We start from the raw sequence: 26829 nt of genomic DNA on the forward strand, positions 1-26829 counted from the left end.
TTGACTCTCTAGTTCCTAGTTTACAGAGGTTTAAGTCTAGTGGCTCTCCACATTCTGGAAGGCCATAGAGCAGCACAGGGCAACCTTAACTCTGCCTTAATGAAGGCTGGCGCATTTGCTAACATTCAGGTCAGAGCCTGGGCAGGGCCTAGGAGGTGCTAGTCTTTGATTAAGGGGGTTTGAGATTAGGAAATACCAACTGGCATCTTGATTCTTTGTCACTAACAAAATCACACTGTGACGTACTGCCGCCGGCTGTCTTTGTGGCAGACTGTGTCCTGCGAGGCAGAATGGGGGGGGGGCTGTTTCTATGGTCCACGTTTCTTTACCTGTGCTACCAGTACTAGAGTAAGATTTTATGGTGCATGCTATATCTAGGACCCGAGCCAACTCCTACTGAAGTCCATGGGAGTCTCACCATGGATTTCAATGGGCTCTGGCTTGGGCCCTTAACGAGGTGAGTTCAGTGTTCCTTGAAAGATGGACCCATGGAAACCCACCTTTCTGCTATTTCTGCTCTGCTCCCATGCAATTCTGAACCTCCTCCGTGTCCACAGTGAAGGACACAATGCCCCAGCCTCACATGAGCAGCCAGGAGACTATGTGAAAAGGAAGTGACTCTACTTTATCTCCTGCAGAATGTTTTCCACCACCCATTCACTGGCAATAATGACTGGAAACCACAGACTGGGTCACAAATGGCACCTTATGCCCCATGCCTGTCACCAACAGAGACTGTACGTGACATGAAAATATTCTCCTCATCAGCTTGTCAGCTGTCCGCAGGGGCCTGGACTTTCTAGTTAAGGACCAGGAGGATCACCTTCCAGCAAGCTTTGTCCCAAACTAGTCACTTGTCACTGCAGGACTGTACATGCTGTGGCTGGCACCTGGTCTATTGTAAAGTGAAACTAGATAAGAATCAGGTTTTGAACACTGTGGAAACTTCCCCAGAGAAATCCCCAGGCCTGACTGAGCCAGTCACAGATGCACCCAACACTTTATCAAACAGAAAACCTTAGACAACTGGTGTTTTATAGGAGGCTCTAAATGCTCCTCTTTAGTGATAACTATGAAGGTGACTAAGAAATGCCTTTAACTGCCCGTAGTATTATTTGCTCAGTGCAGATTTGAAAGTGGAGGTTCAGATGCAAGAAATGACAAAGGGGAGAATTTCTGCTTTAAGTTAGCTCAACTTGATCGTGAACCTATGACAAGTTGTACAGGAAATTATGTAAACTCCCTGAATCAGTGTTATTTGCAAAGGTGGGGAGTGGGATTCTTCCAGTTACACAAATTTTGTATCCACAATAGAAAAAACAGAATCTGCGTTACAGCAACGTTCAACAATGATACACCTATGAGAGCCAAGTGGGTAGTGTAGCTGGAGCTGAAGTGTTTTCAGCCCTCTACTGTGAAAAGTGGTGGTAAAAATGCTCTGTCTACACCAGTGTCTCTGTTGTATCACCAGCAGAGCGGCATCCTATGTGCTTTCCTTCACTGATTCAGCTCGTGTACTATGGCAGAGTGCAGGCATTTTTAACACCACTGTGACATACCCAGGGTACAATCCAGACTAATAAGTAGCTGCATCACACCTGCATTTAACCCGGGGTGCCCTTTACACTGCCTTGCTGCTGTAGCCTCCAGTCTGGAGTGCTCACAAAGAGCCTCCAGCCTGCAAGTCACTCCCCACCATGTCTATGTGCTGCAGTCAGCCAGGCACACCTTGGCTCTTACCAGCCTGGGTTATACTGAACGGTGACCCCAACTCACTCCCAGGCTTAGCTTTTCCCTGAGAAGTGAACATCCTGTACTGCCCAGCCCTCTCCTGGACAATGCAAGTTTATATAAAGTCCATCATTTCATCAATAGAAATATGCACGCATCTTGTTACCCCCAATGGTGTTTCCTAGACACTTTGATTTAAACCCACTGGATTAGATCAAACAATAGAACAAGTTTATTAATTGCAAAGAGAGATTTTAAGTGAGTACAATTAATGAGGCATTAAATGTCAGAAACGGTTACAATAAAAACAAGCTAAAGCACAGCTGGTGCCTAACTTAACAAACTGTTAAATTTAAAGCAAAGCTTTCTCACCGAATGCTCTCAGCAGCTCTTACTGACCAAACTTTTGGGTCAGTGGCTGTTTCCTTTGTCCCTTCTGGTGTAGTGAACTGATGGAGAGGAGAGAGAGTGTGTGCGTCAGGAGACAAGAGTCTATGGGGAAGGATGTTGGCTTCTGTTTTTTCCTCACCTGTTGGGAGATTCTTTTGTTGCCCTTCCTCCTTGATGAGTCTGTTTACAGCTTATGTGTAAGTTAAGCAGACCACATATTCCTTTATTTGAGACAGACCTGTTTGCCAACCACTGTTTGGAACATGTGTTAACACCATACAGTGGAATTTTATAACTTCACAAACAGTGTTACCACACACAATTTATCAGTAATGACCAGCAAATTATACGTTTTCAAAAGATACAAATCTTCATATAAAGATTATGACAATAGAATGTAGGATGTGAACACAGGAGTATGGGGTCTCACAACCATGCCAAATGTAGGCAACACCAAACACATTCCATAGCATGGTTCTAACACCCTCTAGACGTGTTCTCACTGGCTGGCTAACCCATTTTGGCCTGATGAAGTTCTGAGCCACATTTAAAACGTCTTCAGGAAGTGGCTCAAGACCCAGATGGGAAGGGCAGTGAGGGATGAGTTTATCTTAAAGGATCCATGGCTGCTGCAGAACTTATAGGATATACTATTTTACATCTGTTCTTAGAACCAAAGTCCTGCTAGCCTAACGCACATGTGGCCAGTTCATTCCTTGGCATGACCGGCAAGCTGATCACAGCTCATCCCTGAATGACTGATTTTCTGGGTCACTGCATGTTTATAGAAAAGGCTATATTTCACATTTTGTTCCTGGGGCTGGCTCACTGCATGGGAGGGCACAGCCAGTCCCCAGCACGGCAGCTAGCATAAATCTCAGCTCCAACATTCAGACACAGCGAACATCATGACATGGGCCAGGCTGGACAACCCACATGATGCAGGACCCTCGCTTCATGGCTGTGCTAACACTCATTATGTCCCACCAGGGCTGTTGCTATCACTGTGGCATGTCTATGAGCAATAAGTGTAGGCAGGGCTCCAGGCAGCCACAGGGGTTTCAGGACCACGCTGTCAGAGCAGGTTGAGATGACATAGCGGCACATTGCCTGGACTTGCTCTCCTCTGGGTGGAGTTGAAACAGTGTTAGGAACAGAAAAGTTACAGGGGAAAAGCATGCAGGCCTTTTTTTTCCACAGCTGGGAAACTTCATGGGATAAGAGATCAAAAGTGTCTTAGAAGCTGGCAGTGGGGGTGCCAGGGTGGCTTTTTCCAACTCTTCCCATAAAATATGTTTGCGCCTGGCTCTGACCATGCTCTCACTGGAGGGGCCCTATGACGTTATCTGATTAAAATATGATCATGTAAATCAGTGTTGCTACTGCTGTTATATAATTGCAAGAAATGTTATACAAAGTGTGTCAAGTAAGGTGTCAATAGAAAAGCTATGATTGGCTGAATGCGATTATGCTATTTGTCTGTATTTATCATTTTTGTATCTTAAGTTATGAATATTAACTATGTACCTGTATTTTAAATGTTTGCTCCTGTGAAAACACCAACCAGGTGTTTAGCCAGCACACTGCGAAGGAACTATTCAAATCAAATGGCCCATCAAAGAACACTTAACTCACAATGGAAGATGCCTACCTACATTTAATGGACTTTCCTGTGAATGTTCTACCTGGAGTATGGGTAATGACTTCTGCTATGACTAAAGGCTTGTCTACACTGACACTTTACAGCACTGCAGCTTTCTTGCTCAGGGGTGTGAAAAAACACCCCCGAGCACTGCAAGTTTCAGCACTGAAAAGCAGCAGTGTAGACAATGCCCCAGCGCTAGGAGCTACGCCCCTCGTGGAGGTGGGTTTTTTAGAGCTCTGGGAGAGCTCTCCCAGCGCTCTGCCGCGACCACACAAGCCATGTTAAAGCACTGCCATGGCATGTGAAGTGAAGCATGCGTGGACGTGTGACTTGCTCATGACTCCAAATACCATCTTGTTCCCTGTAATTTTCCACAGTGAGAACAATGGGATTCTCTTCACTTGGCAGAAGCTATAAAAGGCCCTGGAAGCACCTCCATTTTGCCTCTTTCCTGCTCAAACCTCGGGACTATGGATTTATACTAACGGGAGCATTCTAACCAAGGTACTGAGGACTTTCCAATGATTTGGAAGCAAGCAGAGACTTAACAAGCCAGCAGTTTATTCCATCACTGCTACAAGCCCGATCCAATAACTTTGCAACTTTTGTATGTATTGATTCCTTTAACCAATTTTAAACTCTCACTTTCCTTTCTCTTTCCTTTTATAAATAAACCTTTAGATTTGAAATACTAAAGGATTGGCAATAGCATGATTATTGGGGAAGATCTGAGTTATATATTGACCTGGGTATGTGGCTGGTCCTTTGGGATCAGAACCCTTTTGTTTGATGAAATTGGTTTCAAATAACCACCCATCTTTAAATCTGGTGTCTGGGTGTTGAATCCATGACTGGAATACCGAAAGAGGCTGCATTTCTGACTTCTTGTTAGCCAATGTGGTGAGACATAAGTTTATTTTGTTGCTGGTTTGGTATATCTCATAGAATAACCACCAGTTTTGGGGTGTGTTAGCCCTTTTCCCCAGCAGCTTCTCCTGAATTTGGTAGTCTCAGTTGTGACCCACGGAGGCACGACAGGCCCCCCCCAGAAAGCGGCAGCTGTCACACAGAAAAAAGCGCCTTGGGGTCCAACAGAAGCAGAAACACCCATCTGGCACTCTGGGAAGCCCTTGAATGTGCCTCACACACAGGCAGCTTTGTGGTGGAGATCTCCCTCACTTCTACCATTATTCAGACTCTCCTGCAAAATTTTTCTACCCTTTAGACCTGTGTGAGAGGCTTTAGGTTCCCCTGCTCCTATGTAATTGAAGTCATGTCCACTAAATGGCAGGAAATACCTTTTATGTTCCAGTAGCAGAACCCAGAGTTTTCGCTGCAGCTTCTCACTACGTTCAGCCGCTGGGAGCAGACGCTCGGCCTGTAGGACGTTCACGGGGTTTGGGTGGTGGAAAGAAGTGGGTTAACTTTCTGAAGAGTAAGCACAGCGACAGCACTTGGCTGAGCCATTCACCAAGGGGTAGGTTGCTTATCTATCACTGCAAGGGACTAACAGCCAGGGCTGTAAACCTGAGGGCAGGATCCTTGCAACTGCTCAAACCACATTGGTCATTTACAGCATATGGCAGAAGAGAACTACACAGCTACTCAGAAAAGCAGGGACATGTCTAGTGGTTAGAACAGGAGCCTGGAAAATGGGACTCCACCATTGCAAGTCCTCTCTACCCCCCCTCCTCCCCCAATATTCCACATGGCATCCCTGCCCCTGCCACTCCCTGCCAGGAAACAGTGACATCCTCAGCTTGGTGTTTCCAGGGTACAGGCAACAGTATGGGAGGGGAAAAGTTGCACGCTCCCAGTCACCCCTGCGTGTCTCAGTTCAGCCCTGCCATGCACTATCAAACCACCAAAAGACAGGGGACTGGATAGTGGCCAGATGTTCTCTGGGTGCACTTGCTGCGTACTGACACAAGCGCTCCCGGTGAGCACGCGCGGCACCGATGCAAGGAGCCAAGCGCGCATACACACAAGCAACATATGTTCTGCAGCAGCTTCATGCTGACGGGACTTGCGCCTGCAGCAGGTTGTAGTGTAGCTGTGCCATCGTTCTCTCTGGCCCTCACAGTTGTGCAGAAAATCTTGTCACCTTGTCGTGTACCTGGGTGTAGCTAGTGCGGCAAGGTCTCCTTGAGCCTTCGGTTAGCTTGAGACAGTAGCTCTGCCGTGTGACCCACCCTGCTCGGCTCAAGGGGCAGGATGAACGCAGCTGCCTGGTGGACAATTGAAACACATCATTGTCACCTGTTCCACTGCTGAGCGAAGCCTGTCCTGAAAGGCGGGCAGTCAACACAACCTCCCATTCTGGTGCCCCAAGGGAATGCTGCATGGGAGCCATCATCCAAAACCGACCTGTGGAGCCGCAAGACCGCAGGAGAATGGGAGCGTGAGCCCCACCAAGGGGCAGCCGATCCCACCAAACTCAGCACTTTGCCTGAACCTCTCTCACCCAGGGGGTCCTGCCCGAGCAGGAAGGGCCTGATCTGCCTGGTTCTGGCTCTAGTGTTGTGTCTGCTGAGCCTCCCTCTGAAGAAGGCTGCCCTGCAGGCTCGGGCAGACGTCACCCCACTGCCTCCATGGGTCCTGGGCTCAAGATTTTCTTCAGAACAATGAGAGCAAGTTTTGGTTTTAGATGAAAGCTGAATTCAGCCACTACTGCATGCCTCGCACCTGGGGTCCAACACACGTAATCCAGCGCTAGCCAGGTGCGCCTCCAAACCACACTGCAGGGAGGCCTGCAGAACCTGTACAAACATATGGCTGACTTGCGGTGAGTGGCGCCTCCGGGATGGTACGTGGGAGTGTTACGCCACTGTTCATTCCCCTGCTCTGTCACAGGGCTGGTCACAGCAAGCCCCTCCCACCTTAGCATGGCCTGCAGCCCAGAGAGGTGGGGAGCCAGCTGTGATGGGAAGGGCCGGTCAGTACCACCTGGCGGGACCATACCCTGCATGGGGCTACAATCTGCCTCATGTAGTGCAGGTTAGGAGCAGCCCTTAAGGCCCCAAGGATATTGCTGGGCAGCCTCAGTCTGGGCTGAGTTCAGTGCTTGTAATCCAGCTCGCAGACATCACAGGCTGATGCAGGTCTCGGTCTCCAGGAGCAGGTTCCAGTGACTCCAGCACAGACTCTGAGCAGCAGCTCTACGGGCGGCTGGCAGGGAGGGAATCAGACCCATCCTGGCGAGGTCCCTCCTTGGACACCTAAGTTCCCCAGCAGACACAGTGCTAGCTGGAAACCTTACTTGGTTTTTAATGCTCCTGCCAAGCCCCGTCTGAGAGAACACGGCACCACGTAGCCAGGGCTTTGCAGCATGCACACCTGGAAACACCATGCTGACGCTCCGCTGGCACAAGGATCATGGGGCATGGTTAGCTGAACAACCGGAGATTATCCAGCAGTACACTCCGGCTGCTTGCAGCTGTGTGCCTTCCCAAGAACAACTGGAAGGCCAGAATGGGACAGGCTGATTATTCCAGCACCACAACAGTAGCCAGATTCTTTCAGCTTGGTTTATTTGAGTTTTGTATAAATAACACTTTTCTCCACACATTTTCAGAGCTTACCCCAGACACAGCGATTCACCAGATGCTCCTCAGGCACTAGGGAGGGAAGGTCAGTGCAGCAGCCTCCTTCTGTACAGCAAGGAGCAACCAGACAACAAAATTAGAGGGGACCCTGGGAGGGCTCACAGTGACTCTGAAGGACACACCTTTCCCTGACATCCAGCGGGTGTGTCAGAAATTGGCCTTTGCTTATCAGTGCCCCAGCAGGGGATTTGCTGGGCAGACAGCCATTCCGCTGAGAACCCTCACTTCACTTGTACAGGGGATCAATGTGGGGGTGACAGCAAAGCCCTTTCGCCAGGGTACAGCCTGTCAGGGACCTCAACCCTTCCAGGCTAGGAGTCGCTCACTAAGCACCTGAAGGCTGCCATCTCCCCTGTACCCCGCCTGCTGCCAGCACAGGCACAAAGCAGCAGGCCAAACACTTGCCTAAGAAAACTACAAAGATGCCACCTGCCCAAGCAGGTACAAGTAAAGGAAATGCCCACAGAGGGTCACCTTGAGGTCAGCTGAGCTAAGCTGTTCCTAAATCCCACGCCAAGGAGAGCAAGGCTGGTTATGTCCAGCTCAGCAGAACCAAAAGGCAGCAATCGCTTCCTTCAGAATCTAGCTTAACCCAGCAAGAGAGCGAGCACGTTCTCATCTCGGCTGGCAGCATGGCTAACACTGGCAGCACTGAAAGAGCCACAGACTTTGTGACTTTTAACCCAGCGAAGGAGCATGGAGTTTGCACACTGCCAGGGGCTGTCGTTCTGGTCTGACCAGGTGCAGACTCTCTGACATGGGCACAAGGGTCAAGGGCTGGAGGGTTTTTTTCAGTCAGAGAGAGAAGAAACAACAGTTCACAAATGAACGTAGAGAATCCAAACAATACAACAAAGGGCACCAGAGACCCAAGTCCTTGGAATTCACAGAATTCCTCCTGTCCCAGTTTGTAACACAAGAGAGCATTTACAGCTCCCACCACAAGCTGGCCCAATCAGGGTGAGATGCTGTGTCCCCCGGGAGTGCCTCCCACAAGCCTGTGATATTAGTATCTCTAAATACAGCCTCAGCGAGGCCTGAAAGCTCTTCACTTTATTGTCTCTCTTAAACAAGCTCCCAAGTCCCTAGGATAGCTTAGCACACACCAATCTGTGTCAGCAGCTAGGAATGCAAACAGCAGGGGGGAGAAGATAGGGCTCTCAAACTTCCTTCTTGTTTTGCTATCAAGCAGGAGAATGGTTCTCTTATCTCATAGGAACATGAATGCAAAGTCAGGCCTGGGAGCTCACGCCCAGCCCCCTGCAGCTCACCTCCCAGGAACCATTCCAATTCCCTTTGCCATAAGGTGCAGCGAACACAGTGTCCTCCTGGGATCTGCGTTTGCACGAGTGCCAGGGTACCACCCCAGGACACGGACAGAATCACAGATAGTCCTTGGGAGTCATCCTCATACTGTGGCCAGTAATGACACAACAAACTTGCAATTTTAGAACGTTCAAGAAACCAATAAAAAGAGAATCTAGGAGCTGCTGCAAACTCTGCCATTGTCCTCTCAAGCTTTCAGCGTAAAGCCCCGAGCTGCACCATCTCCTGTTGGCTGGCTCAGAGCAGGCCCTGGCAGACGGCACACACTGACACAACACTTGTGAGAACAGGACCTTTGCTGCTAGCTGCACATGTGCTGGCTGTTAGGGCCCCTCCCCTCTCCTGAAATAGTATTCAATCTGCTGGTCAAAGCTCTCCGCAGAGTATTGCTTTAGGGTGTTTAATGGAGCAAGCAAATACTCCTCCGCAAGCCCACGGGCAACATGACTGCTGGCCACAGGGGGCCAACTGGCCAGGCTGCCACAGTCACCAGCTGCTCCTGGAGGAAGAAATTCCTCAGTCTGAAGGCAGGTTAAACTCTTTTTATATGAGAGGAGAGCTGCCTTCTTCTGCACGGAGGCCAGCGTTAAGGGGGCCCAGTCCTCCAGGGGAGACTGGCATGGGCTGGCATGGGAGGTGTGTTTCTTCCCTGTTCGCCAGGATAAAGAACTCGTGTGTGGCCATTCTGTGCCCTCTGTGCTGCGTTGGGACCTCCGGGCACTGGTGTCCTTGGGCGGCAGTGGCTGCCTTCTGGCAGGTGTCTGTGTATTGGGCTGTGCTGAAAAAAGCTGCCTCTGGGCACCATGCAGCTGGCATAACTCCACTTTGATTCCCTCCCTCTCCCCCCTGCAACACACAGAGCCGCCTTGCAAACAGGTGTCGGGGTCCCTAGGCTGCTCCGAGGAGTTCTGCTGGCCAATCGTCACATCCCCAAAATGCTCCAGCCAGTTTGTACCTTTCTCTGGGGATGCAAAGGAGTCCTTCCTAGGCACAGGCTGCTGGGCAGCTGTTCTCAGGGGCTCCGTGGCTCTTTGCTGCTCCCTGCTCTCTCTCAGCTGCGTGAACTTCTGCCCAGACTCTGGAATCCCGGGCTCAGGTGATGCCTTGTGGTCAGAGCTCAGGTATTTCTCCAGGTATGGCAGGCACATGTTTCTCTTGACAATTGGAACTATGGAGCAGGGCTTCAGCCACTGTACAAACTCCAGCAGCTCTGGAAAGGAGGAGTGGTCTGAATAGGGCACGAGGTGAACGCTGGGGTGAGGGATCTTCACCGGACGGCTGGTGGGGAGAATGGCAATGGTGGGGCGCTGCTGGTTCCAGCTGATCATGGCTTCCCAGCAGATTTCAGAGATGTCCACACCATGGATCCAGCCAGCCCCCTCCTCGGCAGTGAACACATCCACCAGGCCCAGCACTTTCATCTGCTCCAGTCTCTTGGGACTCACCACGATCCAGGTGTGAAACTCTAAGGCCAAGTCCGCCAAGAGCGACTCTTTGCCCAGGCTGTAGACCCCTGGGAAGGAGCAAATAAGGGGATTCAGGAACTCAGACCTAAACAGTGTTTTGCAAAGGCAGCAAGAAAGGATCATTACCAGGACGGGAGCAAAGGGCGTGGGGCCTATAGGTTACTGGGCCCAGCACCCAGCAAGAGACAGGCACTGCCCTGCCAATCTACGCTGGAGGGGGAAGGAAAACCACCACCTGCTCCACGCAGCACACCTCAAAGGAATGAAACTTAGCTACATCTGTGCTCTGAGCCAGTCCAAATGCACAACCCAGGTGCAGCGAGGTACCATACCTCTCCCACCCCACGTCCCCTCCTAATGCGATTCCCTCCCGTCAGCCCCCAGCTCTGGAGCCAGTCCCATCCACATGCCGTGATGCCTACGCACCAATCTTGACCTGGTGATTTGGGTGGGCCCTGATCAGCTCTTTGATCTGTTGGGTGGCCTGCTGGCGGGAGGGCAGGTCGCCCAGGGGGTCACAGTTTGTGTTGTCCAAGTAGAGAACATCAATTCGTTTCTGGTTCCTTAGCACCGGTTCCTGCAGCATGGTGGGAGTGTAACGAAAGTCACCTGGCACAAGACAAAACCCCGAACACACAGAACTGTGGGAGTCCAGCCTGGTGGTCCACCCACTGCACTGCTACGGCAGAGACCTGCCTTAGATCCTCTGCCTGCCAAAGCCCCACCGCCTGCTGGCTCTAGGCCCAGACTGCCACCTGAATGATGCAAGTTTGATCCCTGGCCTGGTGAGTGACCTGAATTTCTCCCCAAGGGGCGGTGCTGGTAGGACTCCCCTTCTGAGCCCATAAACCCTGGGACAGGAGGCAGGGCTTGGGGTGTGCAGGAAACGTCAGGGGGTGACCTGTGGTGGAAGCACAGGGCTCTGGCAAGGACCCTAGAACAAAACACACTCAGAGCTGGGCAGGAAGGCAAAGGGGGTCTTTGGGCCCTGGGGGCTCGTACCTGTGTAGAGGATGACACCAAAGGGGCCCTCAAAGAGGAACATGACTGAGCCAGGGCAGTGGTTGGCATCTATCAGGGTCACTGTCATGGTCCTTTTACCAACCTCATCAAGAGCCACCAGGTGGCTCTGCCCCACTTCCAGGGGCCAGATCCAGCGCTCCGCCACCTGGAAGGAAGCACAGGGCTGGTCAGGTGGAGGCGGCCTCTGACCTGCTCCCTCCCAACAGGAGGATGAGGCCTCCTTCCCCATTCACTTAGCTGATCAGCTGCCCTGGGGACCCAACCCCATTCCCTGGGCTATACTTTGCTATTCACCCAGGCAGTTCCCTGACCTGTGCTGCCTTTGCCTGGGCAGGAGGCCCCCTTGGCTGGCCCCAGGGGAGAGAATGCTCTGCTCCAGGAATCGGGTGCCGCAATCCGACCAGAGCGTCTCCTGAGGGACGGGTTCCATTCTCCTCAGCAAGCCGCAGGGCAGAGCTCTGCAGCCAGATCACTCTCAGTCTGAGTCGCTCTTCGTTCATTACGAAAAACAATGATTCTTAAACCGCGCCTGCGCCCCCCCCCCCCAAAAAAAAGCTTGGTCCCAAGACGCCCCTTCCTCATCACAGACTCCTGGGTAGCAAACACAGTAACTGTGTTCTGACCCTTCTGACGCTCGGCTTTATCCAAGGAATATGCAAACCATGGGCTTGGCCTCCCGAGCTGCAGTCTGCTCCCGTGGGCTGACTCCTACCTTCAGCCTGTGGTGCAGGATTCGCCCCGTGATGGGAGAGCAGTAGACGGGTCGGTGCCAGGTGCTGGACAACCCCACTGTGTGGTCAGAGTGCATGTGGGAGAGAAAGAACACGCGAGCATGGCTGGCTTTCCTGATGCTCCAAAAATCCACTGCAATGGGCGTGCCTGGGATGAGAGCCCCATTCATGGCCTGGGCACCTGGCTGGCAAAGGACACCGCACTGCAAAACAGAGCCACATTTCCACCATTAAAACCCCCAAGGTTGCAGTTCTGGGGCATCAGCAGAGTTTACTGGGGGCTGCGGGTCAGGAGTGAGGGGCACTGGAAGGGTGGGGGGGGCTGCGGGTCGGGAGTGAGGGGCACCAGTGGGGGTGGCTACGGGTCGGGAGTGAGGGGCACCAGTGGGGGGGGGGGGTTGCGGGTCGGGAGCGAGGGGCATGGGCTGGGGGGAGGTTGCGGGGCGGCGGGGTGGATCCGGAGCGAGGGGCACAGGCGGGGGCTGGGGAAGAGGTTGCGGGCAGGGGGGAGGGCGCGGGCAGGGGGGTGGATCCGGAGTGAGGGCGGGGCGGGACCAAGGGGTGCGGGTGGTGGTTGCGGGGCGAGGGGGGTGGGGGGAGGAGGTTGGGGGTCGGGAGCGAGGGGCGCGGGCGGGGCGGGAGAGGGCGGGGCGAGGGGCGCGGGCGGGAGGTTGCGGGGGGCACGGGCAGGGGGGTGGATCCGGAGTGAGGGCGGGGCGGGACCAAGGGGCGCGGGTGGTGGTTGCGGGGTGAGGGGGGTGGGGGGAGGAGGTTGGGGGTCGGGAGCGAGGGGCGGGGCGAGGGGCGCGGGCGGGAGGTTGCGGGGGGCACGGGCGGGGGGGTGGATCCGGAGTGAGGGCGGGGCGGGACCAAGGGGCGCGGGTGGTGGTTGCGGGGCGAGGGGGGTGGGGGGAGGAGGTTGGGGGTCGGGAGCGAGGGGCGGGGCGAGGGGCGCGGGCGGGAGGTTGCGGGGGGCACGGGCGGGGGGGTGGATCCGGAGTGAGGGCGGGGCGGGACCAAGGGGTGCGGGTGGTGGTTGCGGGGCGAGGGGGGTGGGGGGAGGAGGTTGGGGGTCGGGAGCGAGGGGCGCGGGCGGGGCGGGAGAGGGCGGGGCGAGGGGCGCGGGCGGGAGGTTGCGGGGGGCACGGGCGGGGGGGTGGATCCGGAGTGAGGGCGGGGCGGGACCAAGGGGCGCGGGTGGTGGTTGCGGGGCGAGGGGGGTGGGGGGAGGAGGTTGGGGGTCGGGAGCGAGGGGCGGGGCGAGGGGCGCGGGCGGGAGGTTGCGGGGGGCACGGGCGGGGGGGTGGATCCGGAGTGAGGGCGGGGCGGGACCAAGGGGCGCGGGTGGTGGTTGCGGGGCGAGGGGGGTGGGGGGAGGAGGTTGGGGGTCGGGAGCGAGGGGCGGGGCGAGGGGCGCGGGCGGGAGGTTGCGGGGGGCACGGGCGGGGGGGTGGATCCGGAGTGAGGGCGGGGCGGGACCAAGGGGTGCGGGTGGTGGTTGCGGGGCGAGGGGGGTGGGGGGAGGAGGTTGGGGGTCGGGAGCGAGGGGCGCGGGCGGGGCGGGAGAGGGCGGGGCGAGGGGCGCGGGCGGGAGGTTGCGGGGGGCACGGGCGGGGGGGTGGATCCGGAGTGAGGGCGGGGCGGGACCAAGGGGCGCGGGTGGTGGTTGCGGGGCGAGGAGGGTGGGGGTCGGGGGCGGGGGGCGCGGGCGGGGGGGTGGATCCAGAGCGAGCCCCCAGTTCTGCCTCACCCGATCACCCTGATTGTTCCCCAACGTCCAGTTCCCGCCGGTGACTTGAGTGGCAGCGCCAGCGAGCGGCACTGCGCAAGCGCGACGTGCATCACGGTCGTAGAGCCGATTAGGCGCATGCGTTCTTTTGGTGTGGTGGGCGGGGCCGTACTCTCCGAGGACGTAGGATGTGCTGCGCATGCGTAGTGCGACGGCGGCCCTCTAGGTCGTGTTCAGGGCGCATGCGTAGTGAGAGGTGTTACCGCTCGCACGGTCGGTTTGGGGCGGGACTTCCTGCGCCGATCCGGCAGAGCCGGGTGGGGCGGTGCCTGCCAGAACAACATCACGACAGCGCGGTGCTCGGCGCGCCGGGCCCGCGGGGATGCCGCACTGGGGCACGGACGATGCCGTGGCGGAGCTGCGCCGAGCCCTGTCCAACCGCCACGCGCAGGCCGACCGGCTGCGCTTCCGCAACGTGCTGCTGCGCGTGATCCGGTACGGCCCGTGCGCGCGCCCCTGCCCTGAGCTCGGCCTCGCTCTCTGCTGCCCGCGCGGCGGGAGGGGGCGGGGCGGCGGGAGGGGGGAGCGCGCGCGGGGGGGCGCCGGAGGGGGGGGAGAGCGCGCGAGCCCCTTGCCCTGAGCTCATAGAATCATAGAATATCAGGGTTGGAAGGGACCTCAGGAGGTATCTAGTCCAGCCCCCTGCTCAAAGCAGGACCAATCCCCAATTTTTGCCCCAAATCCCTAAATGGCCCCCTCAAGGATTGAACTCACAACCCTGGGTTTAGCAGGCCAATGCTCAAACCACTGAGCTGTCCCTCCCCCCTCAGCCTCGCTCTCTGCCGCCCGCGCGGTGGGAGGGGGCAGGGGGCAGAGCGCGCGGGCGCGGGGCGCCGGGGGGGGGGGGGGGTGTGGAGCGCGCGAGCCCCTGCCCTGAGCTGGGCCTCGCTCTCTGCCGCCCGCGTGGTGGGAGGGGGTGGGGGGGAGAGGGCGCGGGCCGCGGGGGGGGGGGGAGCGCGAGCCCCTGCCCTGAGCTGGGCCTCGCTCTCTGCTGCCCGCGCGGTGGGAGGGGGCGGGGGGGGAGAGGGCGCGGGGCGCCGGGGGGGGGGTGTGGAGCGCGCGAGCCCCTGCCCTGAGCTCGGCCTCGCTCTCTGCCGCCCGCGCGGCGGTTGCAGGCGCATGGCGCAAGGCGCGGACGTGTCCGGGGTTTTCGCGGAGATGGTGAAGGCCGGCGCCACGCGGGACGTCGTGCAGAAGAAGCTGGTCTACTGGTACATGGGCACGTACGCGGCCCTGCAGCCCGGCCTGGCGCTGCTGGCCGTCAACACCCTGCGCAAAGACTGCTCCGACCCCAGCCCCGCCGTCCGCGGCCTCGCGCTCCGCAGCCTGTGCGGCCTCCGGTAAGGAAGCGCCTTGGCGGGGCCGGGGGCCGGGACCCTTCCTGTGGCCGCGGGGGCCGCGCTGGCCGGGGCGTCCCGCCCTCGGGCCCGTCACCCAGAGGCCGGGCCTGGCGGCCGCGGGGCACTCCGGCCAAGGAAGGGAGGCGGCCGCCCCTCTGGGTCGGGCGCTGGGGCAGCCAGCTTTGGCGGCGGCGATTCGGGAAGGATGCGGACCAGCCGGCGGGCTTCCGGGACGGGCCACGGAGAGGACGAAAGAAAGCGCGTCTGCGAGCAGCGGTTCTCCGCCCGCCGCCCCCGTGGCCCATGGCAGGTCCTGAGAACCGCAGGGCCAGCCCTGGATGCAGCCCACAGTGGCAGATAGGTTGAGCCCCGCTGGTCTGCATTGGCCCCTGAACAACAAAAGGGCTGTCATTCCGTAGCGTGGGGAAAAACAGCCACCCCGAAGGACAAAAGTTTTGCCGATGAAAAGCGTTGGTGTGAACGGCGCTTTGTCGGCAGGAGAGCTCTTTTGCGACAAAGCTACTGCCCTTTGTTGGGGGTGGAAGTTTTTTGTTGGCGGGAAAGCTCTCTCCTGCTGACAAGCAGCGGCTACGCTGCGCAACTGTGTCACTAAAAGGTGCATAGCGTAGACACAGACCGAGTGTTATAGGGCGTTCCTTAAATTTATTTAAAGAAATGGGATGATTTGACCACAAACTACAAATCCCTGGAAACCAATATTTAGAAATCGGTTCTTCAGTTTAGCACACAAAGATATAAGAAGATCCAGTGTTTGGAAGGTGAATCTTGACTAATTCAACTAAAAGTAAGGAGTAAATTCTTAACATTGAGGGTGATTAACAATTGGGACAATTTACCAAAGGTTATGATGGATTCTCCACTGGCAACTTTTAAATCAAGATGAGATGGTTTTCTAGATATTCTCTGGGCCAAATGAAAATTAATTCAGGATCATTCTGTGGCCTGTGTTATGCAGTGAGTTAGCCTAGATTATCGCAGTGATCCCTTCTGGCTTTCTAATGTACTCATCTGAATAGCAGTGCCTGGGCATTCTAAACACACAGGATGGGGACTCAGGACTTCAAAAATGACAGAAATACCTTGAGTGTTTTCTTTATGCTGTGTAATTATTTCAAAAGATGCAAAAGAGATGTGCACAGAATGGGAAATGGTTACCGGTATGTAGGGGAATTATTGGAAGAGAACAGCAAGGAAAGCCCTTGGTTTGTAAAAGTGGTTGCTGTAGATGGGGGAGCACCATAGGATATCTTGAGGAATTTTGGATGAATCTAGCATGATACATACTTATTCATAGGATGCCTGGCATACAGGAGTACATCCAGCAGCCCATTCTGAATGGCCTGCGAGACAAAGCGTCCTATGTGAGGAGAGTAGCTGTTCTTGGCTGTGCAAAGATGCAGAAACTCCAAGGTGACACCGAAGTGGGTAAGTAGTCAGATTTTGCACTTGAGGAAGGGGGGGTATGGTCATACTTTGTCCTAGAGCATTCATTACTAGATAAGATACATACAACTCATTTAGATGCTGCTCTTTAGAGTCAAGGCTCCCTGTTTGGCCCGGATTCACTTGGTTGTGCGTTGGCATAGGAGTGGAGGGAAGGGGAAAGGAGGGAGGGCAGCCTGTGAACATAAGGCAAATCCCTAATGGAATCTGCTTCTTGGGCATTTGAGATCTGGCAGGGTGAGTTTCCACAGAGGAATGCTCCTTTTATATCTGCTTCCTCACTGGGCTGGAACTCTTCCTTTCCTGCTTCTTTTTCTGTGGTATGTGTGAGCCTCTTCCTCTAGCACCTGACTGCCACCCGTGCAGTGATATTGTGTAGAGAGGGCTCTTTAGAGAATACCTATGCCGTACTGTAATGTTACTGGAAAGTCAAGGGTGTTTGTAGTTTGTTGGTAACAATTCTTCCCTCCCAGGCCCTGTGTCGTGGTCCCCATATTCCTGAGGCTGCTCGTGGACGGTGACTGTCTTGCCTGAATGGATGCAGTGCCTCTGAGTCTCTGATGATCTAAGTGCCTTTGTGTCTCTGCAGATGGTGTGCTGGTGAATGAGCTATACAGTTTGCTTCGTGACCAAGATCCCATTGTAGTGGTGAATTGTCTGAGGGCTCTAGAAGAGATTCTGAGGCGGGAAGGAGGAGTTGTCATCAACAAGCCCATAGCCCACCACCTTCTCAAAAGGTCTGCTCTCTGTGTGAGAAGCTGGAAGCTTCACTCTAGTGAAATCCCCTTCTGTTCTGTATGTCAGCAGAGCAGATGTCACAGTTCCTGGCAGAGCTGAGAGGAGGCTTTGGAAATAAATTCCAGTGGTGTAAGTCGTTCTCTCGCCCACAAATTATAGGAGAGTGCCAGATTAACCTCACTGTCACATGTGAAATATGAGGCCTTCCCAGTGATGCAGAGAACCAACCTGAGATTCCAGGAGAAATATGTAACCAACTATTGGTTTATTTAGATTTACAAGTTGTATCCTAGCTTATCTATAACTTTTTTCTTCCCTAACAACAGCTGGGGCATATCAGTGTAGGACCAGCTGTTCTAGCCTGTCTGTCCCACTGCATCCCAATATGTGTAATGTGGCAGGGATGGTGTCCAGTGTCTGAAGGAATCAGCTTCTCTTCAGACAGGTCTGGGTTGGTTTGGTCAAGGGAATGGCATCCTTTCTCTGTTGCTCAAGCCATGCACCTTCTCAGTGTTTCTCTCTGGTTTAGTGCTTGAGGGCAGGTGTGAGTGACTGAGACAGAGTTCAGCTTCAATGTGCATGTGAACTGATTGGTTCCCTTGAGAGAGAACGCTGGTACAAACCTGGCAACTGGTGGGTGTACTGAAACCATACAAAGCGCAACAGCTGCAGGCTCTACCCTGGAATGATCCTTGTGTAGTGCTGCATATTTTGTGACCTGTTTACCGTGATACTTTTCTTGGCAGAATGTCTGACTTAGACCAGTGGGGACAGAGTGAGGTGCTGGCCTTCCTGCTGCGCTACAAACCCCGCAGTGAGGAAGAACTCTTCGACATCCTCAGCTTACTAGACGGGTCCCTCAAGAGCAACAGCCCCAGTGTTGTGATGGCAGCCACCAAACTCTTTCTGGTGTTGGCCAAGGACTTCCCACAGGTACAGACAGATGTACTAGTTAGAGTGAAGGGGCCACTGCTGGCGGCCTGCAGCTCCGAGAGCCGGGAGCTCTGCTTCGCTGCCCTGTGTCATGTGCGCCAGATCCTGGGAAGCCTGCCTGGCCACTTTAGCAGCTATTACAAGAAGTTCTTCTGTTCCTACTCGGAGCCCCATTACATCAAATCCCAGAAGATGGAGGTGCTGTGTGAGCTGGTGAATGATGAGAATGTGCAGCAGGTGCTGGAGGAGCTGAAGAGTTACTGCACTGATGTGTCAGCTGAGCTTGCCCAGGGGGCCATCTTCGCCATAGGTAAGAGCTCTGCTTTTGCTTCAGAAACACCTGGGGGTTGTCTCTGAAATCTCTCAAATAGGTCTTTCTCCACTGAAACAAGCCTAGGCCAGTGACGAAAGAGCACTCGGGGTCAGAGCCGTCCCGGTGTGCTGCACCCCGGGCTGAGCCAGATCCCCAGAAATACGAATGCGTTCCTGAGCCTGTGCTGTGCTGAGCATTTCACAATTGCTCTGCCTGGGCGGGGTGCTCGCAAGCCATAGGCTCCTGGTAGGCTGGGCTTCGCTGATGTGCACATGAGGGGACTTTACCCAACCACCCATCTTATTAGTGAGCATGAAAACGTGGAATTGTAATGAACCTGTGGGGTGGATGGGTGGGCTCTAAATTTCTGGGTAGTGCTAGGGGGGCAGAGTTAAAGTTGTTTGGGATCCCTAATGTTGCATTTAAAATATCTGTTTTTTATTTGTGAATGGATTTTTCCCTTAGGTGTATGTTAGCCGACGGCCAAGGATGTTTGGTGAGGTGCCAGCTATGCCCGTTTATACCATCCGTGACTTTAACCGCTAGGACGCACTGTCCCTTCGCGGCGGGCAGCCCGGGCTAGGCTGACGGATGCCCCAAGGTCCTAACCACCCGTGACTTTAACTGCTAGAGCTCAGAGCTCCTTCGCAGCGGGCAGTCAATACTGACTGACAGGTGCCCCAATGGCAGCACTAAGAGCCTCTCCACACCCGTGACTTTAACTGCTAGAGCTCAGAGCTCCTTCGCAGCGGGCAGCCAGGATTGACTGACAGGTGCCCCAAGAGTTTGCCCCGTGGAGGCGGCACAACTCAACGCTAGGCTCTTAGTACTCTCACCTAATGGCCAGGCTTTAGAGCCAAAACGGCTGAGGTTCTTTAATTGTGTTGGCTGCTTTACAGTAAACCAGAGAAAACAAGTCAGGCTTATGCATAAATGGTTACCAAAATTTATTAAGCTAGATTCTAATCATGTGGTTACAAAATTGCTAGTGCCTACTTATTTAAATGTAGAGATGTTACACACACAAACAAGTTACAAAACTGAAGCCACAATCCCAAAGAAAGAAAACAAAGTATAGAGCTCTATTTCAAAATATGTGTACACTAAAGATAGGAGATCAGGTGTGGGTGCTTCTTACCCTCCTTGCATCTCTCGATTCCAGCGGTGCCAAGCCAGGATCGGTCACTCAATTCCGCAGAAAGACGAATAAGGGACAAGGCGTAGGGACCCTCTTAGCTGCAGAAGCCTTGGGAGGCTGTCACTTATCTGACCAGCAGATAGATAGTGAAAAGCACTCAAAAATCATGGTGCTGTAGGTCCCCTACTTATACCTCTGTACTCCTTTATTCTCTTTCTCCTTTCTTATGCCAAATTGAGGCTGGTCTGTCGGGGTGACGCCAGCTTTCGCAAGAGTAGTTTACACTTGCAAAGGAGAGAAACAATAAGTGTCGACTACTGGACATTTCTTTTATCAGGGTAAATATTTTCCCAACTAGGATGTTGGTGTGTGTGCATCACGCTATTTAGTTGGGGCTAAGAGCCATGTCTGTCACAGGGCCTCTGCCTGCTGTGAGCTTAATCGTTGTATCTGTTCCCAGAGGCACATTGTAGCAGCACACCTGTGCTTTCACAGCTTCAAAGGCTGTGCTGGAATATATGTTAAGTGCCCTGTTCCTGCTTCCTCCTGTGTTTCCAGCAATGCTGGTCTGAGAGGGGGGGGCTGGCTGTCTGGCTACAGTGTACCAGGCTTTCTCTCATTCGTGTGTGTGCTGAGGGAACTAGAGGACTTTCCTTAGGATTTTTTTTCATTTTTTTGGCTGTAGTGAGTGGTATCACAGAAGATTAGGGTTGGAAGAAACCTCAGGAGGTATCTAGTCCAACCCCCTGCTCAAAGCAGGACCAACCTGTAGATTGTTTCTCTGCCGTAATAGCAGGCTAACAGGTGTTTTCAGATGAGGTAAAATATCACTCTAACATGACTTTGTGGTGGATGGTGTAGGCATGCCTGTCTGTTTCTCTGACCAAAGCTTGCCTTGTTCCCCTTGGTGCCTCCTCAGGCAGCATTGCCAGGACGTACACGGAGCAGTGTGTGGGGATTCTAACGGAGCTCCTAGGGCTTAAGCAAGAACATATCACTTCAGGTAAGGATTTGCTTGTGGCTGAGTTCTCGGGTTTGCCTGCTTCACACTTCCAGGAAATGGCCTCACCACCAGAACATCTAGTTTTGGTAGAGTTATGTAACTCTGGGCCGGGATTTGGGAAATCCCTGTCCAGGTGACCGCAAGATGATCATGTGTGGCTTCTAACCTGGTTGGCATCTTCCTTGTCTGGACTTTATAACTTCTCCCATCTTAGCTACCTTCCTTGTGCTTAAGCGGGGACTGGACACAGCCCCATCCACCGTGTGATATGGACTGAATCTGCTAGCTCAAGGAGTGAGGGACTGTACTGAGATTTTAATGGCTCTTTTATAAAGGTCAAGTTGGTTGAAAGTTCTGACTTTGAAGTTGTTTCCCACTGACTGCTTTAGTCTCTGCCACTTTTGTAATTTCAGTCACTGATGTAACTGACTCTGCTGTCTCTGATTTTCCTGCTGCTTTCAGATCTAACATAATTTACTATTTCTCGCTTTACTATCTCTCGCTTCTTTTGAATAATTTTGCTCCACTTTTTATGGGCTTTCAAAATCGCAGGTTTTTACAGTCGCAAATACATTCTGAAAATTAATTCATTTGGTAAGTTTTATAAGTTGGCAGCAGTTGCTGTAGAGTGCTGATGAGACTCACCTTAAATCACTGTCACTGTGAGACAGTCAGTCAGTCTGCCTTCTCAAGGAGAGGGGATGGCTGGGGAAGATTGCTTCACTGCAGCCAAAGAAGCAATCTTTGCCATTTAAACATTCAATTTTGGATGGGGGAAACAAAGGCTTTACATTTACTATGGCAACCCCCAGTGTTGTGAGGCTTTGGAGAAAAGTGCTCCAAATAGCATGAATGAGTGCTGCACTGACCTGGCTCACTCCGAATCGGACAGACCTGATAGGTGGTGAATTATTCTCTTGGGTGGTAACTTTAAAAAGCTGCTGTTACATGCTGAGCATTCTGTTCCACTGCAGCTGTGGTGCAGGCTTTTCGGGATCTGGTGTGGCTGTGTCCCCAGTGCACTGAGGCTGTGTGCCAGGCTCTGCCCAGCTGTGAGGAGGCCATGCAGGACAGCGAGGTAGGGAGGCTTCATGCAGTTAACCAAATGGCGATCCTTCTCCTGTCATGTAGAACTCTGATAAACAGAGCCAGCTTTGCTTGGAGTGGCCAAACAAGTATTTGAAGGGTGTGAGCACCACGGAGGGAGAGGAATCATTTGGGGTGGGATGAGGGAGTATGCCTTTGTTCAGTTACGTCCCATCCCTCCTAGTCAAATTCAGGCTGAATCTCAAGAGCATCTGGATGATGGGAGCTCCTAGGCTGTAGAAGAACTTCTCAATGGGGTGCAGGGGAGCTCTGGCCTTTGAATCTGTGAGCACCTGCTGCTTGGCAGTTTAGAGCAGCGCTGTTTGCAGGCCCCTCCTTGGTACGGTGATGTCAGCCCAGTTGTCTGTACGTGGCCCCTTTTGGGCTAGGACAACGGAGATCCCACCACTTCCCTTAACCTCAGATAACCACGGTATTTAAGGCATACAGAAATGTGGTCTGGGGAACTAGCCTGAGAGCTAGGACTCTAGAATTCTATTCCAGCTCTGACATGGAATCATGCTATTGCCTGGGCATGTCCCATCTCCTCTCCGCTGTGGTTCACCGGTCTGTAAAAGGGTATTACAATAGTCCTGCTTCACAGGACTTGTAAGGCGGTTGGTTCGCGCTGGTCCAGTGCTTTGGAGAGGAAAAGCCTGGTATTAAGTGCTGGGTGTTCCTTTGTTTGTATAGGGAGACTCTTGTCTTGAATACTCCTCTCCCCAATTAACAGTTTTGAGCTGAGAGGCATCCTGGTGAGCTGCCGGCAGGGGTTCCCAGTCCACCTGATGCTCCAGTGGTGGAGAGATTCTTCTCAGGGGTACCCAGAGTTATGAGGCACCTCACTACTTCCTGCCCTTAGCGTGAGGAAGTCTTGTCAGTGCCTGCTGCACCAGTCTCCCGTAATACAAACACTGCCATCCAGGTGTCCGCAGGCATTGCACTCTCTCTATAGGTTAGCAATAGGCATGTACCAACCCCTGAGTCCTCCAAGCACCATTCTGGACTAACCAGCTCCTGTTCCCCTGAACATTCACAGAACTTAGCTTTGCTACTCCCAAAAGAACAGTGTGCAACTGCTTCCACAGGATTCAACTCAGGATCCCCATTCCACTTAACACACAGCACTTAAATAGATTTATAGTGAAAACAATAACTTTATCAAAGAGCAGAGGTTCAAATGATAGTAAATAAAAATATTAGAAACAGATGGTTACATGTAAAGGAAAATCATAACATGATGTGCCTTTTAGAGCCAAAACTTAACTCACAAGACGTTCCCCGTCTCCTACAGGATAGCTTACTCCATGTCCTTTTCTCAGTGTTTTTAGCCAGGATGGCTGAGATCCCCTTTCATAACTTCAGTCTTACTAGCCACATGTCTTCAGAGATTGAAGGATGCCAGGATGTTTCTGTGGAGCCCCAGATATTCCAGACCAGACCTTTGATCTTTACCTGAAAATAGGTTTCTACCCCTCCCACAGCAGTTCCTATTAATTTCCTTCAGAAGTCTTTGCAAGCTCTTCTTTAGCGTTTGATTTAATATGTTAAACTTCTGTTGTAAGACCCACGGTACACAATGGTCCACCAGGTCTCCCATCTCCTGTCTGGAGAAATTTCTCTCAAGGCACAGTATCTTTGAGTGACCTGCCTTTACCTACAAAACCTAGAGAACATAATTTTCAGCACATATACATAACTCCTCATGCTTTCCTTACATACATCTCGCAATGATTATGGCCACCACATGACCCCTTTTGGTGAACCTAGGCGATCCCTGTACTCCTATGTACCCCAGTGCCTTCTGCCAGTTGGTGTCAAAGGTACTTGGTCACAGATTGCACTAGAAGTGCAGTGTGGAGTGGCTTGGCTCTGAGTATCTGGTGGTGTTGTTTGACTCCCCAGGGCAAGCAAGCGCTGATCTGGCTCCTGGGAGTGCATGGGGAGAGAGTTCCCAGTGCTCCCTATGTTCTGGAGGACTTTGTAGAGAATGTGAGATCGGAGACATTTCCAGCAGTGAAGATGGAGTTGCTGACAGCTTTGGTCAGACTCTTCCTGTTTCGTCCTGCTGAATGCCAGGACATACTCGGGCGACTGCTCTATTACTGCATAGGTGGGTACATCTTGCTGAGACTCTCATGCCTGCAGCCCTGTGTTAAATTTGTCAGGGCACCTGCTGTATTACTGCATAGGTGGGTGTGTCCCTGCTGGGGACTCGCGCGCACACTGCAGTGACAGATGGAGAATTTTGTGGTAGAAACTCCTCAGCTCTAAGATCCGGACTAGTTTTAAAATAAGTTTTTGAAATCCTTCTATGTGGACGCAAATGCAGAATCTAGCCCTCTTCCTGTCTGCCTCTTTGCCCTTGCCCCTATTTACCACCTAGCTGCTGCTACTCCTGCTGCTGTTTGGCCCCTAGCTCTGCAAAGTGGTAGAGGAAATGGACAGCACTCAGGATACAGGTGTGAGCCTGTTGGTATGTACCAGCTAAGGGTTGTCCATTGACGTCTGATCTATGAGTTCTAGCATGCCCTGAGTGAACGTGTGTGTGTTCGTTTTTCCAGAGGAAGAGACTGATATGGTGGTACGGGACCGGGGGCTGTTCTACTATCGTCTCTTACAAGCTGGCGTGGAAGAAGCGAAGCGGGTGCTGTGCAGCCCCAAGTCTGATCCCTCTCTGGGACTCCTGGAGGATCAGGCTGAGCGACCTGTGAACAAATGGGCTTCAGAGTTTAACACGTTGGTGCCCGTATATGGGAAAGCATGCTGGGCAATTGTCACTGCTAACTGGGCAATGGAGCCTCGCTGTGGAGGCTTTCACTGTGCTGCTCCCATGACTGCAGGAACAGGTAGTCACACATTCAGCTAGAAAAATACCTTCCCCCATTGATAAATCTTCCTATGTTTGATCCTCTGGGAGGATCCCAGGTTTTAGCACTGAAGCCTTGAGTACAAAAGGCTCTTATGGGGTCTGAGCCTTTCACTTAACACTTGGCTGACCACAGTGTGCTCACCCTGGTGGAATATTGGAGGCATTACACTTCCCGGGTTTCTGTTGCTGATAGGTCTTGGTGATACTGTGGGCAGCATTCCCAGTGCCGTTTCTCACCCTGTTCCATATTTGATTTCAGAATCACTGATTTCAGAAGGGAATAAGGAAGTTCTCCAGGTTCATTCCGACTCAGCTGGCTTGACTTTAATCCCTAAGGCACACCTGACTGCGGAGCAGTTTGAGAAGACCTGGCTGAGTTTGGACGTGAACTGCCAGCAGGCTCTGCCCTGGCGTGGAGCTGCTCACCCAGACACCATACAGACTGCACTTCAGGTTGTCCACATCCAGACTATTGCTATGAGCAAAGCTGGTGCCCAGCCATGGAAGGCCTATCTCAGTGCCCAGGATGAGTCTGGTTGTCTCTTCCTAACAGAACTGGTGCTTGAGACCGAGAACTCAGAGATGCAGGTTTCAGTGAAGCAGAGTGAGGAGAGGACTGAGGCGCTGCAATACTTTATCTCAGTGTTAAGGACTGTAATGGGGACAGTCCTAGGGCTGAAATCCTGATTCCTCTAGGCCCTGCTCAGAGCAGGCTCACTCGGGGAGTAGGGAAGATCTTTTCGACAGCTCAGAGTGGTGTTACTGAAGTTAAATTGCTCTTCTTCTAAACTGTTTGTAAGAGCCTCGAACAGCTCCTGATCTGCCTTAGAGGTGCCTTTAGTGCCAGTGGGAATAGTGTGTGGCCCAGCTTATGATGTGAGTGTAGCTAGTTTCTTCACATACTGCATTATAACAGGTGCATGGGAGAGATTCAAAATACATCAAGATCTCACAACTCTGGAGGCTGGGGGATGGATCATCAGTATGGTGCTTTTGATGTGGTCACTGAAGCAGGAGCAACTCCAGTGCTAGTTACATGAGTAAGAGAGAGATATTAAATATTGGCATCAGATCTCTCGAGAGAGCTTTGGGAATGGAGTGAGCTGATAGCTGACTAGGAATTGTGACCGTGAGTCGTACTTCCTCAGGACCAGAAACAAACAAGTCAGGGTGGGCACAGCCCCAGGTTTAGTTAGAATTATGGGTAACCAGTGAAAAGCATTTTTGAGAATTTGACCCTGGAGTTGCTTCTCTTGTGTTAAGAGGTGCAGAGAGGGCAGAATAACTCCTTGGCTCTGTTTCGGGGAGAATTTTCCAGTGCTTGGTTTGGTTCTCTTCTCAAGGGATTTAATCTGTCCATCGGTGGATGCAATTCTGTGGGGAGCGTCCCTTCGGGGTTAGGAGCTCTGCTTTAAAGGGATTTGACGTAGGGGAGAGCACCTGTTTTCTAAAAATCAGGATTTTTTATTTAAAAAAAACCTAATGTATTTTCTAACTGAAATACATCATTGCAGAGGAAGAATTTGCCTCTCTGAAGTCTCACCTCAGCTTTTAGGTTCTGTGGTGATGGAACTATAAGAACACCTGAGAGTGAGTGAGTTCTCCTAAGGCCACAGTGGGCATGAATTAATACGGCACAGCCTGACTAGGTCACTGGGCCAGCTGACTCTTTACTGCTCACACTAATCTTTGCACCGTTGCAGTTGACATAGCTAACTTATATATTTACAAGAGGAATATTTTGTTTTGTTTTGTTTTTTAAACCAGGTTTTACCCAAACTTGTTGCTTTTTTAACTAGGACGGTTATGTAAAGTGCTCTGTCCAGCAGTGTGGTGTATCATGTTCCTGGTTTTATTGCTGCAGCTTTCATTCACCGTATTCTTTACGTTCCTCTGCTTTGGTCAGTTATTAATTTCCCACTAGATCCATGTGGGGCAGCTTGTCAGTTCTGGATATTTCTCACAGCCATGCATAGCCTTGTGTTTCAGTATTGTTTTTTCTTTTTCCCTCCCCTTTTCTGGCTTTCCTTGTTCACTATTCTCATGTTTCTACTAAGGTAGGGTATATTCTGTCTACTCTTTATTTTTTTAGATGTTTATCTCCGTGGATTTCTTATAGTTGTCCTTGGCCAACTCCTGGTCAGGCTTTTTCTCTTAAACCTTCACTTGTTTTTTTTCCTTTTTGTCTGATCTGTTTGAGTAAAGCACCAAGTTACAATGATGTCCTAACTGCCCA

General features: G+C 52.7%; 2 protein-coding genes across 11 annotated transcripts; one reads left to right on the forward strand and one right to left on the reverse strand.

Annotated features, from left to right (window-relative positions):
* Positions 1-1945: 1945 nt before the first annotated feature.
* DCLRE1B (DNA cross-link repair 1B) lies at positions 1946-14159 on the reverse strand. Of its 4 annotated transcripts, XM_073319661.1 has the most exons (7): positions 13668-13902; positions 11899-12120; positions 11166-11331; positions 10590-10772; positions 9653-10210; positions 7348-7416; positions 1946-5994 (listed from the first exon to the last, which is right to left on the reverse strand). In XM_073319661.1, exons 1-7 carry the CDS (start codon positions 13845-13847, stop codon positions 5969-5971), a joined length of 1404 nt encoding a protein of 467 aa, XP_073175762.1. In that variant the 5' UTR covers positions 13848-13902; the 3' UTR covers positions 1946-5968. The 4 variants fall into 4 exon arrangements, with proteins under 4 accessions (XP_073175762.1, XP_073175760.1, XP_073175759.1 ...); XM_073319659.1 differs by having other exon boundaries at positions 1946-10210; positions 10590-10740; positions 11269-11331; positions 13668-14158; XM_073319658.1 differs by having other exon boundaries at positions 1946-10210; positions 13668-13905.
* Positions 13918-26814, forward strand: AP4B1 (adaptor related protein complex 4 subunit beta 1). 7 transcript variants are annotated; one of them, XM_073319656.1, is made up of 10 exons: positions 13922-14141; positions 14822-15046; positions 16362-16492; positions 17100-17247; positions 17995-18491; positions 20552-20635; positions 21610-21713; positions 23627-23834; positions 24286-24528; positions 24787-26814. In XM_073319656.1, the coding sequence occupies exons 1-10, from the start codon at positions 14029-14031 to the stop codon at positions 25278-25280; spliced, it is 2247 nt and encodes a 748-aa protein (XP_073175757.1). In that variant the 5' UTR covers positions 13922-14028; the 3' UTR covers positions 25281-26814. The 7 variants fall into 7 exon arrangements, with proteins under 7 accessions (XP_073175754.1, XP_073175752.1, XP_073175757.1 ...); XM_073319650.1 differs by having other exon boundaries at positions 13923-14141; positions 24286-24570; positions 24853-26814; XM_073319651.1 differs by lacking the exon at positions 20552-20635 and having other exon boundaries at positions 13920-14141; positions 24286-24570; positions 24853-26814.
* Positions 26815-26829: the final 15 nt, after the last annotated feature.

This window comes from Lepidochelys kempii, chromosome 21, assembly GCF_965140265.1.
Source record: "Lepidochelys kempii isolate rLepKem1 chromosome 21, rLepKem1.hap2, whole genome shotgun sequence".
NCBI classification, from domain to species: domain Eukaryota; kingdom Metazoa; phylum Chordata; order Testudines; family Cheloniidae; genus Lepidochelys; species Lepidochelys kempii.